Below are 27,586 nucleotides of genomic sequence, written 5' to 3'. Positions count from 1 at the left end.
TGATAATCTACTGCTCCTGTGCTTGATTTAAGCATGCTACCTGGTGTGCGGGAGCTTGTAGTAAAGGCATACGTTGTATGTGTTGCTCTTCGCGACGCAGCTGTAGTCGAAGAGATATCCGCTTCCTGGCGCACATCACTTCGGACGTATAAGTCTCATTTCTTCATGCCTATCGGGCATGCTGAGTTTGGCGCGTGTGTATGGCCCCATCACTCGATAAATGGCTTCTTCTGACCACCAACCATGCACAAGCCCAAAGCTCGTAACGAGTCTCGATCATTGGCTAGGACGATTGAGTGGGCTGGAAGCATGGGATTGTTCGGGTCGACGTGGGCGGCTTCCTTGGCAGCAATTTCGATGGCCTCCATTTCCTCCTTGCAGCCCTGTTGGTCCAGTGGACATATGACGATGGGTTGTCGTATTTGGAGATCCCTAGCACCACTCAGTTGCACCTACACACAACCATGTAAGCAGTGGGTCTCTTGTTGGAACAAAGGCAGCGATCAAAAGTGAAAGACAATACAAAGGGGCATACCTTGATGTTGAGATAAAACTCAATCTTGTAAAGGGTTGATGAAGTGGTGAATGAGACAACTTCGTATTGGGGAAAGGCTGGCTTGCCTCTCTTGATGATGCCGTCGGGGTCCCTCAGATCCTTTGAGGGGAAAACCAAGCCAATATTCGTCGCGTATCCAGCCTCCGGTAACTTTGTCTTGACAATCTGGACTTGCTTTGCTAGCTTATTGACCTTCTTGGTTGGTTCGTCGCCTTCCGGGTTGAACGTTATTTCTTCCTCTATGCCCAGCGTAATCTTGTCTATGGTGACTTTCTGGGCCTTCTTCCACCAGTCGAGATTGGGAGATATCTTGATGTATACGGTTATGGGGTCGTTGGGGCCGTAGCTCCAGCGCGGCAGGTTGATGCCCAGGTTGACGAGGTTGTCGCTCGCAACCATCTTCGTTTCGGGCTTCTGGTACATGCCAAAGGTGGACAGCGTGTCGTATCGGAGGAGTGGCAGCGGAAAGCTGTATCTATACTGGTTGCTGTGGCCTTGCTGTACCGTCACCACCAGCTCATAGTACGTCTCTGCGATCCTACTAGGGAGCTGCAGAGACGCTGGCGGTATTCTTCGATTTGTCTCTTCTCCGCCCCTGCCGAAGGGGATGAAGATGACAAATGGTAGGTCCATGGAGATGACGTTCTCGGCATCTTTGCCCGATGAGCATCTAAACAACAGCACTTCCTTGCCCACTACATCCGTCGTCTCTTTTCGGGGCGCGCCTAGATGTCGCTTGGTGAGGCTATCGGCGTCGGGGTGTATGGTCTCGCGCTTCTGGAGGCTTATCCGCACTAAAGACACGGGCACGGGCATGGAGTAGCCATGGCCCGGTCGAATCTCAACCTTGCCTTCTATCCGCGGCTATACGATGGTTAGCTGTGTTGTCAACACGGGGGTTTCTTGTCGCCAAGTCTCTGGGTCGCATTCCCGGACCAGAGACGGGGCTGGCGACGGAGAGGTAGGGCAGGCTACAGCCAACGTACCAGAGTCGCAGAGATGCCCGGATATCCCACGAGAAAGCTCCTGTTTGGAGGGCCCGAGACCCGGACACTAGCTGGCGTGGTCGCCATGCTATCGCGGTACTTGTCGTCGTCGCAGTCGTCGCTCTATTACGAATGCGCGGAGGGTGGCGGAGACGTCAGCAGCAGAGCTGGAGGTCGGTGCTTGGATGTCAGGGGAGTGTCGAGGCAGCAGTCGTGGAATCGCGGGCTCGGAGCCGTGGGAGTTTGTTGCGTTTGGATCCCCCAAGCCTGGGCCGACAGCAGATGACCAGCAGGCATAGGCCTCTCGGTGAGCTGTCACGATACCAGACCCTATTTCCGCACAAGACAGACAAAGACTCAGGAAGAAGAACAGGCGGGTCGATGCCAAGGTGGGGTTGGCACGCTGCGGCTGGGTGGGTTTCTGGTTCACAGGGCTCGTGCCAGCGGGATCGGATCGCCTAGACCGGGTCGCATTCAGCAGGGCTCAGCAATGCTCAGCAATCGAGGGCAGCGTCAGCATCAGCCTCGGCGCGCCGGCGCTGCAGGTGTCGAGATTGTCGCAAAGAGAGGGTTGGAGCTGTGTGAGTTTGACGGGGAGAGGCAGCAGCAGCAGCGGCGCTTTTGGGGGGTGGTTTAGGTAAGGCGACTCGAGCAATGGCGACCCTCGTCGACAGCTGAAATCGGGGACTGGCCGCAAGTTGCATTAGCTTCAGTGGAGCACTGCAGCGGCTCTGCGCTGTGAGGACAAGGCGCTGGGTTCGCTAAAAAAGGACCTGTACCTGTAAGGTGGCCTGGAGGGCACGGGATGGCAGCACCTACCAGGTACTGGGTAGCAGTATGGGATTTGATAGATTGGAGAGCAGAAATTGATTGCGCGCCGATTGAGGCAGGAAGGTGAGATTGCTCATGAACAGCAGCGGGGGGGGGCTTGTGGCGCCGGACCCGGTTGAGATGACGCCTGCGCCTCTCAGGAAGCTTGAGCTTACTGACGGAGCTAATTATGTCCAGGAGGAGCAGCGGCAGTAGCTTAAGTTGTCAAGGCGAAAACGGGGGGGCCAGAAAAAAAAAGAAAAAAAATAGAGCGAGCGAGAGAGGAGAAGGGAAGTGAAATGAGACCTGAAGAAACGAAAGCAGGCAAGCAGCGCGGAAACGAGCGCAGCGCACGGCAAAGCTCCCGGCGAGGAGACTGGAGTTTGGTGCTCTTGCGGGTCAGGCGATGGCGATGGCCGCTATAAGCTTCAAGCTGCTGTCTCACCTCGTCTGCCGTCGCTGAGGGGAAACGAGATGCTTTGCTTTGCTGTGCGACTCTGGACGGCTCAGCTCGAGGTACGCAAAGGAAGAGAAATGGAAGGATTGCGATTTGGGTGTGGCCCGCCAGAGCGTGGGTGTCGTGCCTCGTTGACAATCTACGTTAATAAGGATGTTCCATTAATATCTTAGCCCACAGCCCTGTTGCTGGCGCCATGGCTGAGGCTCCATCTGGTCCATCCATGGATACGGCAACGTACCCCGCGATTAAATCCGTCCAGTCTGTATTCAGCCTGTTGCCATGCCATAGGGCAGAGCACGCCGTCTTTTGGTGGTTCGAGCATCTCGTCTTGACATCCATGGCGTTCGCACACGGGTGAGGTGACGTTGGCTCTTTCACCGCATAATACGCCTTGGATTTAATTCATGGTGCACTTTTAGTAATAACAACGAAATCGTAATTGAAAACAATAAGCGGATTACCTTAGTAGGTACTCCGTCGACGACTAATTTGATGCTTAGGGCATCGTTTACCCGCGGTTCGGTTCCAGTCGCTCGCACCGATCCTGGACTCTGAAGCGTCGTATGCGCGTTAGCTCGTAAAAGTACATGTTCGGCTTATTTGCAGCGCCAAACCTCTCCCACGCTCCGTAAAATGGACCTGTAATAATATCATCACCCGTTCGTTGGCCCCCGTTCGACTGCGTCACCCGTCCGGGCATCTTGTCCCTTGCCAGTTCTTACCGCGCCGACAGGGGGAGCGGCAAGGCAAGGCTTTTTTGGAGCTCCATAATGGGAGCAGGAGGAGAGATGCCAGGGCCTGGCCTTGGACCCGTATGTTCATTGATTCCTCGTGAAAATCGGTAAGTAAGATATTGTACCAACATGTATCCGTGCCTATTATGTACTATACCTATTCTTGCATTGTAGCTGAACGAAATAGGCAACACACAAATGATCGTTGTGGTGTGGCGTTGACATCGATAGAGTTAAAGGTACCGGTACCCAAGATTAGTTGGCGTTTGTTCGGTTCCAGGTAGGGGCCCCTAGCAGCGCAAAGTACCTACATAAGCAGCTCCATCAGGCTCACTCAGACCTCTACTACAGCCGCAGTCAGCCTCGTTCGATCCAACAAAATCCAGGAACAGCAATAAGACGCCAAAACCCGGTCACCGCTGATTACTCAACCGTCATCAACATTCGTCTCTGCTCGTCACGTCTTCTGCCCCTTTTCTTTTCTTCGAGAATCCCAACAGGCGGATTCCACCCTCACAATGTAACCCCTCCGCCTGAATTCTGTGGTGGAGTGACATTGTCCCAGTTCCAAGCCGGGCCCTTACTGTAGCGCCCACCTGGTCCCAATGCGGTTTAGACTGGGCTGAGCTTCAAACAGCCGCTTTGAAGCTTTGGCCATCGATAACTTTTATTCCAACCTGAACAAACATCTGGACGTTGCAATTAGACACAGATCCTTCATTCAGTTCGGCGACACAATGTCCGTCACGCTTCACACGTCGCTGGGCGACATCAAGATTGAAGTCTTTTGCGAGAGCGTCCCCAAGACAGCCGAGGTATGTTTGCTTCGCCAATTTCCCGGGTTCCAGGACCGCTGCTAACGAGCCGCAACAGAACTTTCTCGCCCTTTGCGCCTCCGGCTACTACGACCAGTCGCCCTTCCACCGCCTGATTCCAAAGTTCATGGTGCAAACAGGAGCTCCCGCCAACCCGACTGCCGAAAACCCGAAGGGCGGACAGTCGATATGGGGCGCCCCTTTCGAAGACGAGATTCGACCCGCCCTGAGACATAGCGGCAGGGGCTTCGTTTCCATGGCCAACAAAGGGCCTGGCACAAATGGCTCGCAGTTTTTCATCACCTTTGACAAGGCGCCCCATCTCGACGGCTTGAACACCGTGTTTGGCAAAGTTATTGGCGACGAGGGCCTCGTGACACTGGCCAAAATGGAGGTAGTTGAGGTAGACAAGAAGAGCCGCCCAAAGGAGCCTTTTCGCATAGAAAAGGTAACCATACACGCGAACCCGCTTGCCGAGTAGGGGCGTCACAAGAGAGTCTCACAAAAAATGGCGGAGAGTAAATCATGTCAAATGTTGCACAAGCACATTTGCTGCAAGGATGCTGCCCTTGACGAGCCCCCAAGTCTCGCAGACCAGACGCTATTCAGCAATGGTGAAGTCTCCCAGTGATCTGCGGACTACAGCTCGAGTTACGACCGTAGCTCTGTGAAAAAGGGGCTACGGTTTCATGCTGCTAACTATCAAATCTCGATGCGGAAAAGGAGAAAGTTTACTGCACCAAGGGGGAAGCAGAGGCGGCACGTACAGTGACTGGTGATACTCAGGCCAGGCAATGACTTTGAACCAGTCATTGTCTACCTAGGTATTGCGCCTGGATCAGGTACTGTTACCCCAGCAAGCCGATTCTGGGTACACAATCTATCGCAAAGTAGCATGAACAAAGTTTGTGGGCCGATGCAGCCTACGTAGGATGCTGAATGCTCGACGTTTCCTCTGGGATAGGGAACAAATCGTATTGCATATAAACCAGTAGCGCATCTGCTCGAGGTGGGTTATGATTTTGCATTCGGTTTGGCATCATGTAGAATGAGACATCGAAACAGGTTAGACAACAAACGCCGAACAAAACAATTCCCAATACAAATCACAGAAGACCTCCGACTAATCGTGTGTCCGGCTTTGACCTTGCTCGCTATACCCCTCTTCCGTGACAACAAAGTTAACTTGGACGGCTACCCGCTTTCGGATGAGTACGTGATAATGACCTTGATGGCCACGATTCACACGACCTGATACTATTAGGTCATGAGTTATGATATACCTTACTAGAGATTGAATTAAGACGTGGCCGTTCACCATATCCTAGCATTTTATATCCCCATGGTCGGGAATTTCACGCCCGCTTCTAACTTGATATACCGGCGGGCTTTGAATCGTCTCTCACACTGCCTCTGCTTCTCTGAAAGATTTGCACGGATACCAACTTGCATACCCGTAGCCACTCATACGTGGCCTGTTTCACCAAGGCGAGTATCCAGTTGCAGCAGCATAGTGACTCTTAGCTATCATGTCGTGGTCCGAAAAGGCCACGTCAACTCTCTCCCCCGTCTCTGATATGATGCTATTTAAGCGTAGTTGTCACTATAAGAACTTGCCATTTTCCCTCTTCTCTGCTCTGCTTCCTCATGTCTTCTTCAACACTCGACATGGCTTATAGTGCCATGTACCTCCACCTATACAGGCAGTTCGTGCCGATGTGAGTCTGTCTATTGACAGTCACACCAACTACCGTGCTGGAGTGGCTTCCCCCCTATTGTGAGCTGACTTGGTGAAACTTGTTTTACCACTGACTGCTGACCTTTACGGACTCAGTATAGAATGACGGCCTGCTCTGACACAATTATTTTCTCCTGGTTGAATCATACCAGGCAAATCGCTTCATCTGGAATCCGTATTCAGGGTAATTTTCCTTGCCTCCCGAGTCTTGATTTTCTCCCCAATATTCTTCTACCCCCAACTAGGAGGTGGCAATCCGTGCCTGCTAGTCTTTCTTCAACCCATTGGTCTCTTTCTACTGACAGTTATGCTGATGTATCTTGAGATATTCGAACATGTTACGTTTAAAATGGTGCCAGACCTGCTTCCTCAAGGGCAACTTGTTTTCCATGCTTTGATGGTGAACACTGCCAACTCACAGGTTCGATGGCCACTTCAGTCAAAGGCGTGTTGTACTTGTATTATTCATAATTCCTATACTGCTCGCTACTCAACTCTGTTCCAACATGATAGTTCCCACAGAGCCAGATGAACCAACTTTCTTCGGCGAGTTTCATACTGTATCTAAGTTGAATACGGCGTTGCGACATTGCTTTCCCCCTTATTTACCGTCGGCCGTTATTCGCAAACCATAGCCGTACTGGATGGATCAGTGGCACCCAGAGTGAGTTTGGGGTGTGTGGATGCTAGTATTCTTTCTCTTCAGCTAATATCTCTTAGCTCAGCTGCTACTTGAGTGACCCCTGGGAGAGAGGACTAAAAGATGTCACTCTCTTACAGATCGTCACTATTTTCAATTCAACATTGCGAAATATATGGAGAACTCACCTCAACAAGATGTCGAGCACACTATACCAGTTTCCCGAGGAGGAAACGCTGCTCGTACAGCAGCATCACCGCGCCTAGGCTTTGGCGAAAGGAAGCAGAATACTTCCACTGTGCCTAGCTTTCTGCCACTTTACACGACAATATGCCCCCTTCTACAATCCGACGGAGCCAGCGCTCAGCATCGACTACACGCAATTATAGAGACAGAACTCTCCACGGGCTAGGTACACTGTATCTGCATCGCCCTACAAGCAACGGAAAATTACTCATGGACGTTCAGCTTTCCTAAGACTATGAGCCCAAGACCTTATTCCGAAGGTTCCCGAACAGAAACTTAACAAGGCTGAGTTCCTCGCGGCCGTGCGCAAATGGCAGATAGACTTTAAAAATCGTCCAAATGGCTCCAAGATCTTGAAGGTAGATACGCTGTAAAACACTAAGATGCTTTTGGCGGGCTATTTGGGGCCCTCCAGTCTGCAGTACCTTTACTACAGGTCGTTATACTTCTCCAGATGCGAGCTGCAATGCTGCTAAGCGAATGCGGCACAAGCAGAATTTTCAGAGGCGACGGCCAAGTTCCCATTATCTTACAGAATCCATTTGTTCCAGGTACACGCCATTATAGTCAAACCAGCAGCCTCCCACAATTGGACTACCTTCATGAAACACCGGGTATTCCCACGGTGTCGCTACTTGGCAATTTTCAGGGAGAAAATGGAGACACCTTTACAGCATATGAATCAATACACTGCGGCCTCTCTGGGTTTCAATGCATGGTAAATGCATTGGGAGTACTGCCACCCAGCGCCAAGTAACTGGCAAAGATCCCAGAAGACCTTTTTTATGAAAAGAAGCGACAGGCAGACGATTTAGTTGTCCCTTCTTCCCTCGCCGGGCCCCTCTTCGCCGCTGAAGAGAGGGAGCAACAAACGCCGTTGGGATACGATATTCTCACTCCAACTGGCGAGGCAAGAGCACGGAAACCTGATGAGAGCCAACTGGTTCGCCCCTCCTTGGGCGAAATCAAATGGGAATTTGCCATCGCAGATGGTCGCACACGTGATGCTCCAGGGCCTTGGAGGGACTTTTCTGCGCCCTCGAAGCAGCCCCTTATTCTGCCCAGACTGAGTGCTCACTATTCTACCTCTTGGACCGAGTGAACAGGCAGATCTAATCATACGCAATTAGCAGCAGGTATTTTGCTTTACTGTATAGCCTCTACTTGCAATTGTATTGAAGGGCATCTGCGAGAAACCACTGCCTAGCCACACCACTGAGCTGAAAAGAGGCCAGTTCAGTGAAAATAACGGCAGAGTCACCGAAAATATCAATGGATCAATATGAAACCTCTGGATGACTCTCAAAGAGATGAAACCGACTTCATCGTCACGGACTTAGTGCCCCAGTTGCCAATAAGTATGTCTTTGTTTAACCATATTTCAGACCAACAAGGACAGCTCGACAACTCACTCGTCGTCGTCGACGGCCAAGGTGCTCATGGCGAGGATGTCGTCGCCGACTGCATGGACACCGATGCTGGCGACATGACGGTCGAGACCGATGGACCTGTGTGTGAAACCAGCGTTGCACAAATCCCAGGCTCCGGAAGCCCCGCCCCAGACCAGGACGCCGCTGCTTCTGGCCACCAGCCTTGGGATGTTATAGATCTGGCCACTGACGATGGCAATTCTGACGATGGCAATTCTGACGATGGCAATTCTGATGATGATGCAAATCAATCGCGGGACAGCGGCACGCGTGCCACCCTTGAGCTGCTTTATCAAGGAAGACTGGCTGGAGCAATTTGTTGGTATCCTTGCACAGCATGATGATACACCCGTTATATTTATCGGCGATACGAAGCAATTCGGACTGATGATGATTAATGCTACGGATAAAACATATGGGATATTCCAGGAAAGAAGGCGCAGTCTGCTGATGAGAGCACAAGCTAGCGGACACATCGACTTCACTATAACGGCGAATCACAGAGCTCACGGCGGCGTGCACGAATAGGCCTGAGGAATCATGTAAATGGCTGACATGAAGACTGTTAACAAGAAGAACGGATATTCGTCAATTCACCAGTGGGTGTAGAACGAATGTCAAATGAGCCACATGCAGCCAGATGCCAGCTACCAACATGGGATTGGCAGTTCGCATCCTGGCTTCGCCAAGAAAAAGTACGCCCAGCTACGATACGATACATACTCTAAGTTTCGAATTTCCGCAACTACCACGGGATTTGACTCAAGTGGTTATAATCTACGGCGCATCTGGAGAACTGTGGACTATAGCCCAGCGGATGTTGGCCAAGTCGTCGTTGACAAACTCGTATTGCTCGAGGAGTCCATCGGGTGTGCGCGGATCTGCGTCAGACAAGATGGTGATTCGCCTGGTTTTTACCTCTGGGTCAGAGGGGTGATAGACGCGGAGCTTCTCCGACTGCGTGTGGACTGTGCTAGGACCTTCGTCTTCGGACATCGAGGAGTCGCTGTCTTGGCTGTTGCGGACCTCGCGGGGGGCATCAGCATCGTTGACCATGTAGTCGTCTGAGTCGGGTATTTCAAGCACTTTTCGGCGCTTTGCTCTTTTAGTGGACGAGGGCGGATCGACGAATTTGAATCTTTGGGATAGTTTGATGACGTCCCTCCGCTGAATGGTCGAGTACATGGTCAAAATGACAACACGCCCGGACTAACCACAGGTTAGCGATGAAAGGATAAACAGAGAGGAAAACTTACAGCTGGTTCAGTCGGGCCAAGCTTCTTAAGAAACCGAACAAATTGGCCCTTTTCCAACACAATCGCGCCGCCAAATTTGCGCGACTGTGATTTCACCGAGTAATAGAGGAGAATGTTTAAGCCAGGGAAATTGCGCTTAAACTCAGCATAAGTCTGATGAGTGGTGGGCACGGGGTTTAATATAAGAGTGGGAAAATAAACCGCGTCGCCAGGGAAAGACAAAGACGTTTGCAGCAACCGTGGAAGCCATGGCACGAGATGTCGAAGCCAAGGCCCTCCACCGTCACCTCACAAGTGCATCATCAAGATGTCCGAGTCAACGATGGATAAGATTACTGAAGCTCAAAGCGGTGCAGCTTATGAGAGTTCGGTTAAGGCAATCTAAGCCCAGACCGAAATAGTTGATGCAGCCGTTATGTATGTTCTACTCGCTTTTAGCAGTTTCTCATTTGTCTTCTTATGCTAATATCTGGTGATTCAGAGTTGACAATGAGCTCGGTCCTATAATTGCTAGTGGCCCAGTCTTGGGCATGTCCACCACAATGACGGCAAAGTTTTGCTCCTTCAAGTGCTCAGTAATCCCATCGAACCATATTCACATCTACGTCGGGATTCCACGCGAAGGATGCAGCTACACTTTCAAAGAAGCGCCAAAGTCCGTTTTTGATCGATTTCCTAACGCAAAGGGACGTGAAAAGGGTCTCACGATCATTCGGGTTAGTCTCACAGGAAGCCCGCGTCACAGTCAATGGTTTCGGCATGCCCTTTGCAAACGCGGATGACGCTGAAGTGGAAGGCTGGGTCAATGAAAACAAGCCAATCATATACAATTTATCCTTTGTTCTTAGGCAGAGAACATTATACCTCGTCATTCGCTTAGCTGTTGATATTGCCAGAAAGAGGTTTCCTGTGGACAAGCTGCTCCCCTTCGTCTATCCATACGGCACGGGCTAAGAAAGGGACGTTGACAAGTTCAAAGACTTGATCAAGTCTAATATCTTTTAAGAGATTCCAACTCTTCGCAGACGTTATGAACACGATTTACTTACGCAATACAAACTTTGCGAAACCATGTCGATTGCCACATTTCAGCGTGGCTTGAGGGGATACAGCGGCCATGTCGACAATCATTTGGCAATATCTTTGGTAGAACAGCCACCGTCCGAGTGGTCGAAGAAACTCTCTAGCTTATTACAATTACCATCATCAAAACGAGCATCGAGTAAAGCGTCGTCAAAGTCTATTTCTCTGATATGCAAGCAATCAAAGAGAATATACAAGCCTCGTTTTCGCGCGTTGTCAGCGACGGGGCAAAGTCTGCCGGCCGATTTACGCGTGAGGGCAATCCTAGATTGCGAGCATCGCTCCTTGCTGACCGTCTCAACAAACCATCTTTCAAGACACCCCTGAATCATCAGCCGTTGAACCACACAAACGGGTGCTCCCATCATGGTTATGGGAAATGCCTATACTCCCGATACAGTGGTGTTTGATCACATACACTAGCGGGATGCACAATAATTCCCATCCTCGACTTTCAAACTTCTACCGCGCAACTTACTGAATCGTCGACACTCGACACTAGCACCTAAGCCATGGCTTGCACCCTGACAAGAAGAGCGGTGGCATGCAATTGCATTGTCTCCCTCTCAAAGGAGTGGGTAGCAAGACTATGGATACTATTTCAGGTTCACACTATACTTGTCGAGTGAGAGAAAATCTTTTACAGAAATATACTCGTACCTTGAAAAAGCGTCACAAATATCTCAAGGCCCAAAATGGAGTTGAAGAGTGAAGTTTGGGGTTGGGAAGATTGGTGCGATTTGTGTTCACCTTCCGGACACAAACAGGGAGCGTGCCAACGCGAGCATGTCTTTACATCACGGATATGAAAACAATACACAAGAAAAACGGATACTCCTTGGCAGTCCGTCAATGGGTACTAGACGAATGCCAACGAAGCCACATGCAACCGGCGGTGCTGACTACTAGTATGGTCTTTGTGAACGTTGTTGACGGGCAAAAACAATACCAGAACGCGTCATACGTGAATGAGGCAAATGCGCGATATATCATGGAATTAGAGGACACATTTCCGTTCGAACTATCGATGACTGACCTTGTCACCAGACGGAAGTCGTGATTTGCGACCTCGTGCGTTCTGATAAATCAGGTTTCCTAGGCGAAGACGAATGCCTCGCCGCAATGACTACACGGGCCCAAGTCCTTACCATACTCGTCGGAAAAGAGGATGTCCTCCGCGCAAATGACGTACGTACAATGAAGAACTTATATGAATACTTGAAAACACGGAATGCCATCATAAAGTTCGCCGGCTGGGATGAATTGTGCAATTTGTGCCCGATGCCCAGAGCTACTTGGCGTATCATGTTGGTGGCTTGCCATCCACAACACATATTTTATCAGACCCATGCTTACCATGCGTGGCCTCTCTTGGCAGATTACCTCGGGGATCTTGGTGTGCAACAATATGATCATGAAACACACGATGGAAGGAGCCTTACATGAAGAGAACCCTTAGCACCTGCACCTAGAGGGGATATGGAACTATATTCGATCCAGATCCTCTATACGTATCTTGAATATACTCCAGAGATCCATAGTCACAGCACACAAATCAAGTTCAAAACATTTGATCATTCAAAAGAGGAAGAAACGGGATTTTATCTGGGGATTTTACGGCCGCCTTGCACACCGGTTTTACTGGTGAAAGCTTCAGACTGGTTCCAGCAATCACTCGAGCGTGAGGCATTTCGGGTTTCCTTTTGAACCACGGAATATTTATTGGACATGAACAGCCCGAGGTGATGGATACTCATGAGAATGGACGCCATTATCGATGGATCGAAGGCGTCACGGTGCTTCGCAGATATACATTTTGCCTTCATTTTCTTAACTATGAGGACTCTATATCATCTGTATACGCATCACCTGTTAAAAGATGCCAAAGTGAAGCTATTAGATGGCTTTGTCGATAACATTATAGCTCTCTTGCACAACATCTCGAAGTATTCATTCATAAAAACATTAGAAAATAAAGAAAATTTATCAACATTCCCAAATAGTAGATATCTCATCTATTAGCAATCTAAAAACAAAATGCAAACCCGTGAATCACTCGATCCATCACCCAAACAAACCCTTTGCCTTCACTCTTCTTCTCAAGTTACATCTCTAACACGTCTCTTTCCTCAAATCATATTCACTCCCCATAGAAGAACTCGCGGCTCCCTCGTCGTGTACCACCTCATCACCCTCGGCGTATCATCATACGAAACGAAAATGACATCCTTCCAATTGCGAGCCTCTATATGTTCCAACGCCGCTTTCAAGCCACTCGTTGGTATATCCTCTTTCTGCGTAGGTTCTTGCACTCTGAAGCCGTTTTCGGTTTGCTCGACAGGCATGATTATTGCCTTTTGGCTTTCTGTGTAAAAGGGAAAGACTCCTTCTAAAATGTCCATTAGCCCACCGAGGACATCATCCCTGAGACTGGCCCAATCTTCGGATGATATACGGATGGTTCCTTGATCTTCTAGCGAAGCCTTCGATTGAAGAGAAGACACGGCAGGTTGAACGGGTGATATTCTTTCTGTAGTTGATGTTTTATGTGTACGGAACATGTTCCGAAATGTCGAGAAGCACATGTACTTAGTCTTGGCAGAAGATCCACCTTCAAGCTTACGAAGTGCAATGTTTCGATGGTGTTGTATCTCGTCGGAATCAATCTCATCGCTCATAGAACTGTCAGGCGAAGAATGCGTGTGTTCTGATAGTATGCCAACGGATTGAGGATGAAACGGTTGATCCTGTTCCAAAGAGCGGTATTTCGAGGAAGAAGAAGAAGAAGTAAAAGGTTGCGATACTTGTCCAATGCTTACACTGCTTTTATCCTCTTGAGTGCTAGAAGTTGCCGATAGCAGACGGGTTATGAGTTCCATCAGTCTCTGAGATGATGATTTAGAGACATCACTCGCGTCAGAAAGGCTGTTATCAAGAACCGATGAAAAAGACGAGGTCGAATATGACCAATGGCTTTTGAAAGCAGGATCATTGCTGTTATGAGCAGCCGTATGGCCCCATCTCTTAGATAATTCATCTAGACTTAGGTCAACTTCATCATCAAAAGATGTCTCGCGTGGATCTTCCTCATCGAGACGGAACGCCTGTCGCCACATTTGTCTATCCCGGAACTGAATCCGAAACTCCTCATACTCCCACCAAGAGTTGAGTCCTCTTTGAATCCTGAGTGGGAAGCATATTCTAAGCACCGGTCGTTCCTTGGAGATGACAGAAGTGAGTTTTTGGATAACGGGGGAGTGCTTTGGAACCCGAGGAGAAGAGGGCGACAGGAAGGGGAGTATGTTAGCAAGACTGGCTAGAGGCATTGTGAGAGTCTCTGGAATGTTGTGGTGGTCTTGGATGGTACATGGAGTGGGATTGCCGTGACGATACGGTTGTTAAGAGGGACATTTTATGGGATATTAGTGGAAGAGATGGATAGCACAGAATTGCAAGAACAGAAGATGAAGAACCAAACAGTTCTCTTTTTGAATGCAATGAGAATACTCTTGTCATATTGTACGCCTGTGATTGTAAACGGTTGGGTTCATCTCAAAGAGCATAAATGTGCGCGCATTCATTCATTCATTCATTCATCCATTCACTCACCATGTGTTCAATCACTCATTCATTCAACAAGGCAATCCCATTTGAACTATGGCTACCGCTTTGGAGATGAGAAGAAAAAAAAAAAGGAGGGTTCTCTCTTAAGCTTTCCTCCAACGTGGTGTACTTCCAACTCCGTAGAATGTCTATGTAATACAAATAAAAATTGTACGCTATGTACTAAGATGTCATCACCAATGCCGGCCAGATAAAGACCCCAAGCAAAGTCCACAATAGAAACTCCTTTGTACCAATTTGCCACTTTCTCTCCCCCCATCTCATAAATCCAGGTGATACTTCGGTGGTATCTGAAGATCCTCTCTTTTTGTAGCAATGTGAAGTGTAAACGTGATTCGATTATATATGTATTCTGTGCGGGGATGTTGCTGCTTTTGTAATGGCAGAGCATATCCTTTGATGTAATCTTGTTCAATCGCTTCAACCGTCGGCGTCATGCGATCGCCTTTTTTCGGTTCATGACGATGTTCAAGTGACGCGCCCCTGTGTTTTTGTGACATAGGTCTCGGCATATTTCTGTTCTTGTCCAAGCATCTGAGCGATTTGATCCAGAAGAAATCCGGACCAGCCTCTCTTGTAATTGACATACAAAGGAAAGAAAGAAAAAGTAAGCCAAAGAATGCGGTTGTAATTTTCATGGGGTGCAATCCAATGGATCACTGCCGTCTTTATGTCGCATATGATAATAGCAAAAATATTTGGGATCAGGGGTAGTCGGCCATCTGTTCTGTGTCTGAACAATTCGCTTAGGAGAGACTGCAGCATCAGCCCATGCGTCGTCTCTTGTTCTCGCGATCAGGACTATCGTTCAGCCCAAAATCATCCCGTTGAATCTCTTCGGTCCCAGTAGGGCTTGGAGTGTCGAATTTGTGGTTGAGCCCATGGTTGAGCCCTTGACCGAGCCCGTCTGCGTCGAGATTAAAGTTGAAATCCGACCCGTCTCCATAGTGAGTAGCGTCGTTCAGGAAAGCGTTACTATCAAAGAACTGGTCGAGATCAACATTGGGAGGGTCAAAGTAAGCTTCAGTTCCATCTTCCAGGCCGGGAATGTGTCCGGACGGGCTTAATGGACCCAAGATGTCGCTCAGTTCGTGGATTTTTGCGTCTTGTTCGCTCTGTAGACGCTTGAGCTGCTCCAGGTCGCTTTGGTTCGTGCTAATATGCTGCAGAGAGGGAACAGGCATAGTTGGTGACCGCAAGATCGGTGAGAGTGAGGGTGCTGCAGCAGTGCTTTGTTGTGCTGGAGACGGAACAGATGATGTGGTAGCTGGTGTAGACATTTTTGCTAAAGGATCAGATACAGCAGGTATGTTTGGCATCGCGGAAGCCGATGACTGTGCTGCCATAAGATTGACTAGCTTGCTTCTTTGGTCGCTGCTCAATGTGTTTGGGGCGTTGTTGACAAGTTCGGCTGCTTCCGGCAGATCAAGGCCCGCCGAATTGCTTGCATTGTGGTCGTTTATTATCTTCATCATCCGTTCGTGCGGGTTTGTCTCGAGCTCCTGTCTCAAGCTGGGTGTCGAATCTGACGGCGATGTGTCAAGAAGCTCAGTGACGTGTCCCATCTCCGGATGAGCACCAAGGGGATGATACGGCGTGCTGCTCGTTGATGGTGAACGGCTTGGCTGAGCCACCGCCTGAGCAGCTTGAGGAATTGGTGGAAGGAGCTTTTGAGACTTCCTCGGAGTGGGAACGCCAAGTGAGCTGGCAGCGTTGGCTTGAGCGCTAAAGTAATCGCCCAGATCTACAACACTGCCTTGATGGGACGATTGCTGGCCCTGGTTCGCCATCAAGCTTGAGATGATGTCGGTAACATTCTGCGAGGTCCCTTGATCCTCCAGCGTTTTTCTGAAGACGTTGGCCAGGAAGTTGAGAATCGCATTGATTGAGTTCTGATGCCGGTCGTGCTGGGTCTGGAACATAATCGCCTGATTGTACAAGTCATTGTTGTTTCGCTGCAAGCGGTTGATTGCACCAAGAATCAGCTTTTGCTGCTCTCTCACTTTCTGCAGCTCCTCCTTGATCAGTGCCATCTCCTTTTTGGGGAGAGGCTGCGATTCTGTTCCTGGGGCGGCGGGTAGGGAGCGGCCTGCGGTGTTGGCGACCGGAACACCCTGGTGACTTGAGGTCTCTTCATGACCACCATCCTCTTCGCTGTCGCCATCGCCATCCTGGCCCTTGTTCCCCTTTTTAGACTTGCCACCGCTCTTGGGCTTATTAATCAGCCATAGAAGATTCGGGTGCCCCCGGCGGAAGTAAGGATTTGAGTATTCGCTAGGGCTCTTATTTTTACGCTCACTTGCGCGCATCGAGTTGTCAGAAAGTCCCACGCACTTATGGAAGCCGTACATGTTGAGCTGTCGGACAAAGGACGCGTAGTTGTTGTGTTTGAATAGCTCCGGAATTAACGTCTTTGCAAACTCATCCTCGTCAAGCACAATGAAAGAATCGCCCTTTTCGGACCACCGAATCAAGTCTTCGTTTTTTCGTTCCTCAAGGAAGCTGGTGTAATGGTTAGGTTTGATATATCACTACTGGAACCCGAGATTGAGGAGAAGCTTACCTGCTCAGCTTCTGAACAAATGGCGGAATCTGCTTTCTTTTGGCCTGGGCCTCTCTCTTGGCCTTTTGAGCCATTTCTTCTAAAACTTCTACATTGTCCTGTCCAGCCCCGCCTTCTGTGGCATTCTGAGGGACGAGAAGGTTATCCTCCCCAAAGCCAGACCAGTCCGAGGAAGGCTCATAAGACGCTCTAAGATTGGTAGGAACCAGAGCGCGATTCATTTGTCGGCGTGCGAGCGAGTTTGACGGCGCGCCAACGGCCTGAGGATACGTCGGCTGTGTCTGCGCAAGTCCGTAGGGATTCTCGGTATGTGCGGCGGCAGCACTGAAGTAGTCGGTGGCATCGGCTGTGCCGTCAGTGCCATTCCACTGCATCACAGGATTCGCTCCGGCGACATTATCGGTTGCATAAGCCTGTTGCATATTCCGCTGGATCGGTACGATTGGCGACGCACCGGGGGCGGCTCGTTTCCGGGAGTTTGGTGCAGACATGGGGATGAATATACGGCCGCGTGCTGGCCGGTCGCTGAGAGGTGTAGGGCAAGGAGTCGCGCGACAGGCACCGAGGCCTTGTCAAGGACTAGATGAGGCTCCGGTCGCGATATGGGGAGGCGATGGATGATGCCTTAGCGCAGTGCCGCGGCCCAAGGCAATATCAGCAATCTGCGTCCCGAAATGCAGGCTGATGTCCTGCGTTCAGCAACAGCAGATAGGCAGCAAGCGGGCGCGCGGATGAGCTGGCACCTGACTCTCCGTCTCGGCCAGAGAACACGTCAACTCTAGGCCGATGGCTCGAGATTGGAAAAGCCTGGGGTTCGCAGTGGCAGCACAAGCAGGTCGATGATCCGAACAAGCTGCAGCAGAATCGCAGACGGGGAAAAGAATTGCAGACAAGCAAACCGTGTTGCTCAAGGTTTCGTCGAACGCGCTGCAAAAAGAAGCTTGGAAGAGGCACTCTGTCGGTAGCGGCGCCTTGGAAGGATCTACGGGCTAGGCGGCAACCCAAGCTCTGGAGATTATGCGGCGCGACTTGTTGGGTTTCGGGCGGATTGTTGCACACTGTCGACGCAGCGGACCGAAATTTCTGCTTCAGCTGGAGCGATTTGTCCTCCCGGTCGCGGCATCGACGGGTTCTGGCGTGTTCAATGTTGGCGGAAGGGCTCGTTTGCTGGGCTGGAGCCAGATTTGTAGCCCGGCTTGACTGGCGTTTGAAGATTGCGAAAATGCTTTATGATTACCGCAAGAGTATTTCGCAGTGGGTTCGGTCAAGTCTCGTACTAGCATGTCATCGGTATCGCGGCCGAGCACAACCAATCAGCGCACAGATTGGAATGCGTTGGAGAAGCAAGGCTGCCTACCATGTCAAGATGATGACAGAAAAATAGGCACCAAGTTGAATAAGTACATACAAATTTGTAATACGAGCACATATCCCACCAATTAGGGCTGCTGTTGTATGCGCATACTTCCAGCGTGTGAGTTCATAATTTTTTTCAGTTCAGACTTTTCTGTCCCACGCTGCACGTGATGATAAGAAGCTACAAAGAAAAAAAAGTGTCCGCCGAAACAATTATCACCTGTTATCTCTTTGTTCTGTCGAGCCTCTATTTATCAATGTTTCTAGAAACATTTCAAAATTAGAACCATGAATAGCGACTTATAATACTACAGTGATGCAATAGCTTATCATGTGTGAATGATGGTTTACTTGAAATTGCTGACTCGCTCAACACATGGGCTGACACTCACATGGAGAGCATCTTAGTCAAAAAAGACAGACTTACATGATGCATGCAGCAGAGTCCACAATAAGAAACGGAGATCCTTGCCCAATGGGGAATCACAATGACTTCCAACCCATCCCATTGAAAGAAATGTCCAAGAAAAAAAGAAGAAGAAAAGAACTTCTAAATATAGATGATACACAAACAACCAACCTACCGCTTGCGTCTTCTATGACTGTTGGACTCTTTTGTCTTTTTCCTCATCAATTGTCTCCATTTTTTGAGTGAAAAGCAAAAAGAATGCTGAAGCTCTCTCCACCTCGGAGAAGGGCAAAAAGCAATGTCCTCGGTGAGGCTCGAACTCACGACCTTCAGATGGCCCAAACTGGTGTTTGGATCATATCGATGTCAATATGAGACTGACGCGCTAGCCAACTGCGCCACGAAGACTTGGTTGTTGAGAGCCATGGCGTCCATAATGCAGACTAGAAAGTTAGTTTGGCAACAGAGGCAGCAACTCGCAACTTGAACACACAATTCTTCGATTGAATCAGTCGTGAATCATCATTTCGGCATTGGTGGGGAAGAAATGAAAAACAGCGTGTAGCAGTAGTCCTTGTCTAGCGCCAAAATACTGTCTGGGGCTGAATATTTGCTTGACTCGTTTGAAGAGAATGCTGTGAGTAACTCTCATCATTATCCAAGTTCATGATGTTCTCGGATGGATTGTTTCTATATTCTCCCACAAATTCATAATGTGATACAACCCTAATGAAAACAAATTACAAACTGGCTACCGCCCATCTCGTAGTACTCCATACGCTACGCCATAGTGCCAAATATCAATATAAAGAAACATGACGATTGTCGCTATTCATTTCGCCCCTCTGCCGGCCAGAGAAGCAGCCCTCGCCATTTGAGCGTTTCTTGCCTGATCCCATGCCCTCCCAGATCCACCAGCTCGAGCCTCTCGCTCAGCCCGTTTCTCCTCCTTCAATGTCCGTGATTTCTCCCGCGGATCAATGACGACCAGCTCCTCTTCAGCTTTCCTTCGGTTGCTGAGATCTTTGCCCAGCCTATCCGCCGCAAATGAAAGAGCGTGTGACATCCAGCCTTCGTCATCGCTCTCCTCCTTTTCATGTTTATCCCAGGATGTGCAGCTCTGGCAGTTTGCAATAAAATGCAAGTCGCATTGCTCTGCCTCGTCATCCTGCGAGGGTTTCTCTGCTTCGCTCTGTTCATTTTCAACAGGATTCTCAGTGACCAGTTCCTTTGATGGCGGAGCCTTGTCGAGCTTCGCCTGAAACGCCCTTAGTATACGAAGAGAAGCTTGGTCTTCGGTTGTTGTGGTGTTATTGCCACCGGGCCGTCTTTTTCTTCCTCGTACGGACGTCTCAGGTATCATTGACTCTAACGCTGTTTTCTTTATTTCCTTGACAGGCTCTGCAGAATGAATTGTCCTCCTCATTGAAGCCTTGAGGGCCGCCAGCTCTTCATTAGCTTTCTCTAGCGCGCTCTTTTCCTGGACCGGTTCTGGCTCGGGCGACGGCTCAGGGGTCGGCTCTTTGCGCTTCTTGGGTACGGGTATATCTCTTTGCCTCTCTTCCTTCTCTTCGTCGCTGTCCCGGGTATTTGAAGCTGGCTCTTTTCCTTTATCTTGAGTCGTTCGCGTCTCATTCGCTTGCTTATCTGAGCTTTTGGGTTTGGAGGGCTTTGGCTTTGAGCTCTTATCTTGAGATGCAGGAGCCTCATTCTCCTCTTCCATGATTAGCCTTGTGTCGAATTTGGTTTTCTTGAACACGGGCACTTCTTCGTCACCCTCTTCGTCTCCAAAGCTGAGCAGCTGCTTTCCACCCTTTCTTTTCTTCTTCTTCTCCTTTTCCGCCTTTGGCTTTACTTGTGTTTGTGCCACTCGCGACCGCTTCGTCATATCGTCGAATGGATTGATCAAGATCTCCACGCTTGTAATCTTGACTGGGTATAACGGTCGCTCGTTCGCTTCATCGACTTCTGACTCGCCAATTTTCGCCAGATTGTAGATTGTGTCTCCAGCAACTCGACCAAACATTGTGTTCCTGCCATTCAGCTCCTCTGCCTTGTCCAGCGTAAAGAAGAATTGGCTGCCGTTTGTGTCGGGCTTCCCCTCGTTGGCCATTGCCAAGATGCCACGTCGATTGATCTTGAGCCGGGAATGGAACTCGTCCTTGAAGTTGATGCCATTGGGTCCTGCGTTCTGTCCCTGTCGCTGGTCCATGGGCCAGGGATCCAGATCGCCGCCAAAGGCGCCTCCATCGTAGATTGACTCGCCACCATTTCCAGTTCCTGTGGGATCGCCGCCTTGCACGATGAAGTTTGGAACAAGTCGGTGGAAGATGGTGCCGTCGTAATAGCCATCAAGACAATGCTGCAGAAAGTTGCGGCACGTCAGCGGCGTCTGTTTGGCAAAGAGCTCGACGTGAATCTCTCCCAATGTCGTGTGCAGAATCGCCGAGCCTGTCGGCTGTGGCTCGAGGTTGTAAATTGCCGACATGGCTGGCTGTGCGTCATAGAATCTTGAATTACAGCGAGTCGCAAAAGCTGGTAGTTCAACCACGCGAGCTGAGCTTTTGAGGCATCGCGCCAGACCCACTGTTATCGATAGCTCACAGGTACTGCCCCTGCTACTGAGAATTCTCGAGTATCATACGCCAATATTGCTGAATCAAGATATCACAAAAGGATCAGGCCCATATTTCCATTCCTATGACGAAAATGATTTTATTGCTTTATTAACTTTCAAGCTGCGATTGTGTTGACTACTACCATGCATCCTTCCGTTGACTTACACGACTCACGCTCAACATCTGGTCTCAGAAGTTACCCTAGAAAGAACAACATTAGAATCCTGACCAGCACAACTACATCAGGTAGGTAGGTTTCTGGAATTCAAAGGATCTCAGCTGTTTTCTTAATAAATAAACAACATGTATTGATAGTGTTGCTATTTCGTTTAAATATAATGAGGCCGCCAGGTGAGGTGCAGCATGAGTCTCCGTAGAGAACAAGAGTTAATCCTCCTTTGTTGCCATACCCATCATTTTGCACCACCCCTAAGCATCCTATCTCCTCGAAGATGAGATCGACACATTTCCAGAACCGTGGGAACACTTGCAGCCACCAGAACATTGAGTAGACTTCTGGGAGCCTCCTGATGAATGGGTATGCGCGCCATATCCGCTGGATGACGTGCCTCTGCTAGACTTGGACTAAATGGATGGATTGTTATTGATGCCAAGATTAATATGAAGTGTGTATCTCGAGTCATACTTGCGAGCTCTGCATGCTAGATGAAGCATCTTTGGTCATTCCGTACCCCGGCATCTTGGTGGCTCGTATTGAGTTTGCGTTGTATAGAAGGAGAGGTGAGTGAAGGAAGCAATATTGATTGAAAAGCTCTTGATGATTCTATGAAACGAAGGCGGCACTGAATGGGCTTTTATACATGCAAAAGCCATCATAGACAAGAGCCTCGTGGAGGTGTTATTACATGATAGGCGTTCTGAAAACGCATGACGACTGGCTGGCCATCAAGGTGTGTACAAAGAATGCATCAAGAAAAGAAAGGAAAAATTCTCAGCAGCGCCTACTGTACTGCATAGGTTGGGGATATTGTTAGGCTGCGCGACAATTCTCATGGTGTTGCACTCTATGCGGCTGGCCAGTTGGCACGTGCTTCGCCATTCTATACATGTAGATACCTACCTAGGTATGTAGTACCTGTAGTAGTCATTGGCGATGACTGATTTATGCCTAGTAGATTAGTCCTCTCAGATCTGGTATCTTATGTTTATGCGGACTGAATCACAAAGAGTGATCCATGACATGGAAGCAGTATATTGTAGTTGATTGAGAAGTACTGCTGCTTGGCCCATCGACTAACGGTACTACTCGGTGAGATTGATGCCCTTCCATATAGAGGCTCGTGTTACATTGCTTGAAGTACTTTGGGAAAAGAATTGATGCCCGATGAGCTGAGAAGCCCGTGTCTTTTGAAATCGTCCAACATGAAGAATTGCATTCCAGTGCCATGTAGCTGTGACAATGCCTTGAGAGTCCAAGTCAGAGCATCCCTCTGAGCCTGAGCTAGCCGTGAGCTTAAGGCCGTGCACGGGGAGTCGGACATGGTAATGGAACCGATTGGTGGAGGGCTTCAGGCATGAGAGCCACTCCACAGCTTGATGTTAGTTTTCACTTGTAACATGACATGTGATGTTCAGGATTGAAGCTGGTCTTGAGTTGGTCAAGCTATCTGTAGGTGTTTCATACACAAACTGACCAATAGCATCCGATGCCGCCTACCAACTCTGCATGTATGCTTCGTACTACTAATGTAGGCAAATCATGAAACAATGTCTGGAATCAAAATGACGGCCCAAGTGGAGGAAGCCAATCGGCGGATGGTTGGAGCTCACCAAGCTAAAACCCGCGCCAGCCAATCCATGGCTGCTACAGCGGAAACTTGGGGGGGCTTAGCGAGGCACGTCAGCACCCAGCCCCCCCAATTTGTCACAGCTACAGCGCTAATCGATGGATGTGCCGATGCAAGCTCAGGTGTGTCACGTCACTGTCGTCACAACACAGCACAGGTCAGCAGCAGAGCTTCAAGTCCGATTCCTGTTTTTCTTCTTTCCGACACCACTACACCACTACCTGGATCTAGGCGGAGAGGTCATCGCGTGGGCATTGCATCTTTTGCTGCTGTCAATTGCGTGGTTTCAGCGTCCTGACATTCGTGATTCTCTAATTAATACCATCATCCTTCTCGTTAATAGATTTACACCCCCTGCTGCTAGACAAGATGAATCCCGCAAAGCTTCTCGAGGAGCACCAGGCTGCCGTTGCCCAAATCCAGAAGCAGGTCAAGCACTTCTACGACAACAAGAAGCCGTTCCGCGTTTACCATGGCTCGACAAGCTCCACGCGCCCACTGTCCTTCAAGGCGGACGCCATTGTCGACACGAGCGCCATGGACCGCATCTTTCCTGTCAATCTGGAGACCATGACCGTGCAGGCCGAGCCCAAGGTGCCCATGGATGCCCTGGCTGCCCACACCCTCAAGCACGGTGTCATTCCCAAGATTGTCATGGAATTCAAGGGCATCACTGTTGGCGGCGGCTACTCTGGCTTTTCCGGCGAGAGCAGCATGTACCGCTATGGCCTCTTCAACAATACCATTTCCGAGATCGAGATTGTGCTTGGTGACGGCACGCTGGAAACGGCCAACCGCGAGCACAATGCGGACCTGCTGGAGCATGCTGCTGGCAGCTTGGGAACCTTTGGCCTTGTCACCCTGCTCACCATTGAGCTGATTCCGGCCACTCCCTACGTCAGACTGGACATCCAGCTGGTGGACGACGTTGCCAAGGCCCACGACTTGTTTGAGGAGGCCACCAAAGACGAGTCGATCCACTTCATCGATGGCGTCTACTTCCGCAAGGGCACCATTGCCGTCATGTTTGGCCGTTTTGTCGACGTCCTGCCGCCGGGCAAGTCTGCTCTCAAGAAGATGGAGGTTCACTGGTTTGCCGACACCATCGAGGACGTCCTCAAGAAGAAGCCCACGCCCGAGAAACCCGCGGAACTCTACATGTACACGCCCGACTACCTCTTCCGCTATGACCATGGTGCTTTCTGGGGTGGCAAGCTTGCCTTTAAGCACTTCCACGTGCCCGAGAATGCCATCACGCGCCGCCTGGCCGACCCCTTCCTCGACAGCCGTACGTGCTACCATGCGCTGCACAAGTCTGGCCTTGCCAACGAGTATGTCGTTCAAGATTTTGGCATTCCAGCGAGCACGGTCAAGGAGTTTATTAGCTTCGTCAATGACACATTGCCGGAGCTCATGATCTTCCTGGCTCCTTGCAAAGCCCCCAAGGAGATTGGCTTGACATCTCGCTTCAACGCCCGCGTCGACGAAGTTTCGGACCAACGCATCTTTGCTGTTGGCGTCTATGGCCGTGGACCTCGTGACCCGAAGGCGTTTTACGAACTCAATCGCAAGCTCGAGCTGCGAAGCGCCGAGCTCATGGGTGCCAAGCTCTTGTACGCTCGAACCTATTACACTGAGGACGAGTTCTGGCTCATCTACCGCAAAGACGTCTACGACGAGATGCGTAAGAAGTACAAGGCAGAGACTCTGCCCTCAGTCTACGACAAGCTCAAGGCAGACATGGAGACCGGTGCTGGCAAGCGGAGGCCTGTGCGTGGCATTCTCGAGACTATGTGGGACAAGGCCGTCGGCAACAAGGCTTATATCCCTGTGAAGAAATAAAGATCCTCCAGGACAGTGGCAACTCATCATTGCCTGTCCATGTAATGCCAAGGGGACGGTTGTTTACGTGACATGTTGGATATGTCTACCTAATTACAGCGCTTCGTCAGCCTGTGTGATAGATACCCCTGACTTTCTTTCTTTATGCTCTCTGATAGAGCGCTACTTTTCTTTCTCTATTCTAGTTTTCCGATGGAATACTATTCAATGATACCAAGGCAGTTCTTGTCTATTGCATTCCATAGAATACAATCCTAAATTTATACTTTGCCTCTTTGTAAGAGTACTGCTAAATACGTCTTCTTGTATGTACGTGACATTGTATCTTCCCATTCTTAATCATACATGCCGATAATTTCTCCCACAACGCTACGGTAAATGCCCTTTGGATCGAATTTCTGTCGCACGGCTTTGAACCGAGCAAGGTACTATATCCAGCGAATTTAGTTATGCTCAAAACGAAGGGAAGTGGAACGACTTACGCTTGGGTCCAAGTTTTTGACAGAACGCTTGAAAACATCGCGGGTGTTCTTGGTCCAGTGAGGGCGGCATGGGAACTCATCGACCAGTGTGTTGGCCAGATTGATATCTGCAAAGTGATATGAGATGAGTATCTACATCCTTTTCGTGTTGGGATGCCATGAAAACTTACAGAAAGCCTCGTTGTATCGCTTCTGATCCCCGAGACTGGGTCGGAAAGAAGGGAAATCGAACATGATGGCCCCCTTGCTCCAGTCTTGCTTGTCAGCCGTGCCAGTCGTGACCTGGCCGAGCAAGTCAAAATGCGCCTTGCCGAACTTGATGTTGATGCCACTCCGGTACGTCGCAGCCATGGGCATCCACTTGGCCGCTTCAGCATCGAAAAGGGCGCGAATGCGCTTCAACACCTCGTTCGCCCTGGTCACAGGAAAAGCCAGCTCGAGCGTATATCCCTTGAGCCCGTACTCCCACTCGGGCTTCTGTCCGGGGTACAGCCCGCCGATGAGGACGTCGTAGTTCCATCCGTAGACGGGCCACTCCGTGATGGCCTCGTCGGTGACTTTGTCGTGGAAGTTTGGCTTTTCCCAGAGCCCGAAGAAGATGGCCTCGGCGGCGAGGTTGGGGATGGAGCTGATTTTGCCGCTGTTTAGGAGGACGACGGCGGCGCCTGCTTCGAGAGCTGTTACGGAGAATGTGGATTGGAAGCCTTGTTGGCTGCTTGTGTTTGTGGGCACGATGTCGTATGTGCGCCAGTGGAACTTGTGCTGGGATGGCCACCACTGCATGGCAATATAAGTATTTCCACTTAATCAAGACATATGAAAGGAGTTCAAGCTTACCCAGAAGTTGGCTGTCAAGTATGGCGAGATGAGCTTGTAGATATCTCCATTGAGGACATCATTCTCTTCGAGGCTGCGAAAAGTAAACGTTAGATTGAACCACTGGAAGCCCAATATTAGGAGAGACAGAAGACAAGACCAACGTTGTTTGCATGGCATATACTTTGGTCTCTGGAAAGATTTGCATCTTAATCCTGGCAATAATACCCAACAGGCCCAAAGATGTTGAAGCAGCAAGCCAATCGTCGTTGCTTTCATCTCGCTCGATATGTCGAATATCTCCATTCCCATCAATGATATCCAGCGCGAGCACACCGCCAACCACCACCGCATCCTCTCTCAACGACGTGCGATGCGCTCCCATGGCAATACTTCCTCCTAGAGTAATGTTCCAGTTGACCAAGCCAGTGCCGATATTAGCGCCTCGCTCATGAAGGTATTCAGCAAGCTGGAAAAAGGTGACGCCGCCCTCGACCACCACAGAGCCGCCATCGAGGTCAAAGTCGGAGATGCCGTTGACAAACTCGGTGCGAATGATGACCGTCTTATCGTCTGAGCACTGGGTATCGTACCACATGTGACCTCTCCCACCGGCACGGACTTGCAGGCCACGGCTGGAGGCGTCTTTGACAAGATCCACCATCTCATCGACGCTGGTTGCGTTGTGGACTTCGACCACGTTATGACATGATGGAGATCCCGGGCCGTCAAAGGTGTAGTATTCAAACGCCGATGCTGTGCCTAGGAGCACGCTGGCTAGGGCAGAGAGAGAAAGAAGCATGGCGAAGCTTTAGTTGTCCAACTCTCAACCTTTAAAGTGAAGAGATATGTGAGGCAGGTGGTCGAGTTGAGGTCGAGTCTCTCCTCACGTAAGATGTAACTGGGCTGACGATACCCTTATTTATAGGGGCCTACCGAGCTGCCATCCCCCCCCTTGACTTCGCTTCTGCAAACATGTTGCCAAAGAAAAGACTCTCGTTGTTGTTGAATGCATTTACCGTTGATGCTAATGTTCCTCGTGACCTAAATGCAATATGGCAGCCGCGGCTGCAACACCTCGTTTTGCCCTGTCTCAGTATCTGCGCCGTTGCTAAAGCACATGTGAAAGGCGACCAATTCCTCTCATTTAGGAATCGTGACCGAACAACCTGCCCGTATTCACATTGCACTTCTCCGGGCCATTGTACGGATGCGGCGCTTCACTCGCATGGTGCCCTCCATCGTCATCTTATACGACCGGCAATTGGCGGGCATGCATATTGTCTCTCTCTGGCGAGGAAAGGATCGTCACGT

General features: G+C 49.9%; 8 protein-coding genes across 8 annotated transcripts; 3 read left to right on the top strand and 5 right to left on the bottom strand.

Moving 5' to 3' along the window:
* Window positions 1-209: 209 nt before the first annotated feature.
* On the bottom strand, window positions 210-1,629 carry TRIVIDRAFT_39280 (uncharacterized protein; the record flags this gene model as incomplete). Its single annotated transcript, XM_014094652.1, has 3 exons — window positions 210-452; window positions 536-1,420; window positions 1,543-1,629. 3 exons carry the CDS (start codon window positions 1,627-1,629, stop codon window positions 210-212), a joined length of 1,215 nt encoding a protein of 404 aa, XP_013950127.1.
* Window positions 1,630-4,283: 2,654 nt separating this feature from the next.
* TRIVIDRAFT_65251 (uncharacterized protein) lies at window positions 4,284-4,842 on the top strand (the record flags this gene model as incomplete). Its single annotated transcript, XM_014094651.1, has 2 exons — window positions 4,284-4,361; window positions 4,420-4,842. 2 exons carry the CDS (start codon window positions 4,284-4,286, stop codon window positions 4,840-4,842), a joined length of 501 nt encoding a protein of 166 aa, XP_013950126.1.
* A 3,425-nt stretch (window positions 4,843-8,267) lies between these two features.
* TRIVIDRAFT_227854 (uncharacterized protein) lies at window positions 8,268-8,756 on the top strand (the record flags this gene model as incomplete). Its single annotated transcript, XM_014094650.1, has 1 exon — window positions 8,268-8,756. The coding sequence occupies one exon, from the start codon at window positions 8,268-8,270 to the stop codon at window positions 8,754-8,756; it is 489 nt and encodes a 162-aa protein (XP_013950125.1).
* A 436-nt stretch (window positions 8,757-9,192) lies between these two features.
* On the bottom strand, window positions 9,193-14,080 carry TRIVIDRAFT_227853 (uncharacterized protein; the record flags this gene model as incomplete). Its single annotated transcript, XM_014094649.1, has 3 exons — window positions 9,193-9,624; window positions 9,672-9,755; window positions 12,947-14,080. 3 exons carry the CDS (start codon window positions 14,078-14,080, stop codon window positions 9,193-9,195), a joined length of 1,650 nt encoding a protein of 549 aa, XP_013950124.1.
* Window positions 14,081-15,142: 1,062 nt separating this feature from the next.
* Window positions 15,143-17,432, bottom strand: TRIVIDRAFT_11553 (uncharacterized protein; the record flags this gene model as incomplete). Its single annotated transcript, XM_014094527.2, has 2 exons — window positions 15,143-16,880; window positions 16,942-17,432. The coding sequence occupies 2 exons, from the start codon at window positions 17,430-17,432 to the stop codon at window positions 15,143-15,145; spliced, it is 2,229 nt and encodes a 742-aa protein (XP_013950002.1).
* Window positions 17,433-19,382: 1,950 nt separating this feature from the next.
* On the bottom strand, window positions 19,383-21,194 carry TRIVIDRAFT_174625 (uncharacterized protein; the record flags this gene model as incomplete). The annotated part of the gene is made up of 1 exon (XM_014094648.1): window positions 19,383-21,194. One exon carries the CDS (start codon window positions 21,192-21,194, stop codon window positions 19,539-19,541), a length of 1,656 nt encoding a protein of 551 aa, XP_013950123.1.
* Window positions 21,195-23,501: 2,307 nt separating this feature from the next.
* Window positions 23,502-24,974, top strand: TRIVIDRAFT_40177 (uncharacterized protein; the record flags this gene model as incomplete). The annotated part of the gene is made up of 1 exon (XM_014094647.1): window positions 23,502-24,974. One exon carries the CDS (start codon window positions 23,502-23,504, stop codon window positions 24,972-24,974), a length of 1,473 nt encoding a protein of 490 aa, XP_013950122.1.
* A 335-nt stretch (window positions 24,975-25,309) lies between these two features.
* TRIVIDRAFT_227849 (uncharacterized protein) lies at window positions 25,310-27,074 on the bottom strand (the record flags this gene model as incomplete). The annotated part of the gene is made up of 5 exons (XM_014094646.1): window positions 25,310-25,402; window positions 25,457-25,563; window positions 25,627-26,233; window positions 26,294-26,366; window positions 26,437-27,074. 5 exons carry the CDS (start codon window positions 27,072-27,074, stop codon window positions 25,310-25,312), a joined length of 1,518 nt encoding a protein of 505 aa, XP_013950121.1.
* Between the last annotated feature and the right edge of the window lie 512 nt (window positions 27,075-27,586).

Source organism: Trichoderma virens, assembly GCF_000170995.1.
Source record: "Trichoderma virens Gv29-8 chromosome Unknown TRIVIscaffold_91, whole genome shotgun sequence".
Classification (NCBI taxonomy): Eukaryota; Fungi; Ascomycota; class Sordariomycetes; order Hypocreales; family Hypocreaceae; genus Trichoderma; species Trichoderma virens.
The sequence above is the reverse complement of the archived record's forward strand: the minus strand, read 5'-3'. Positions and strand labels throughout refer to the sequence as shown.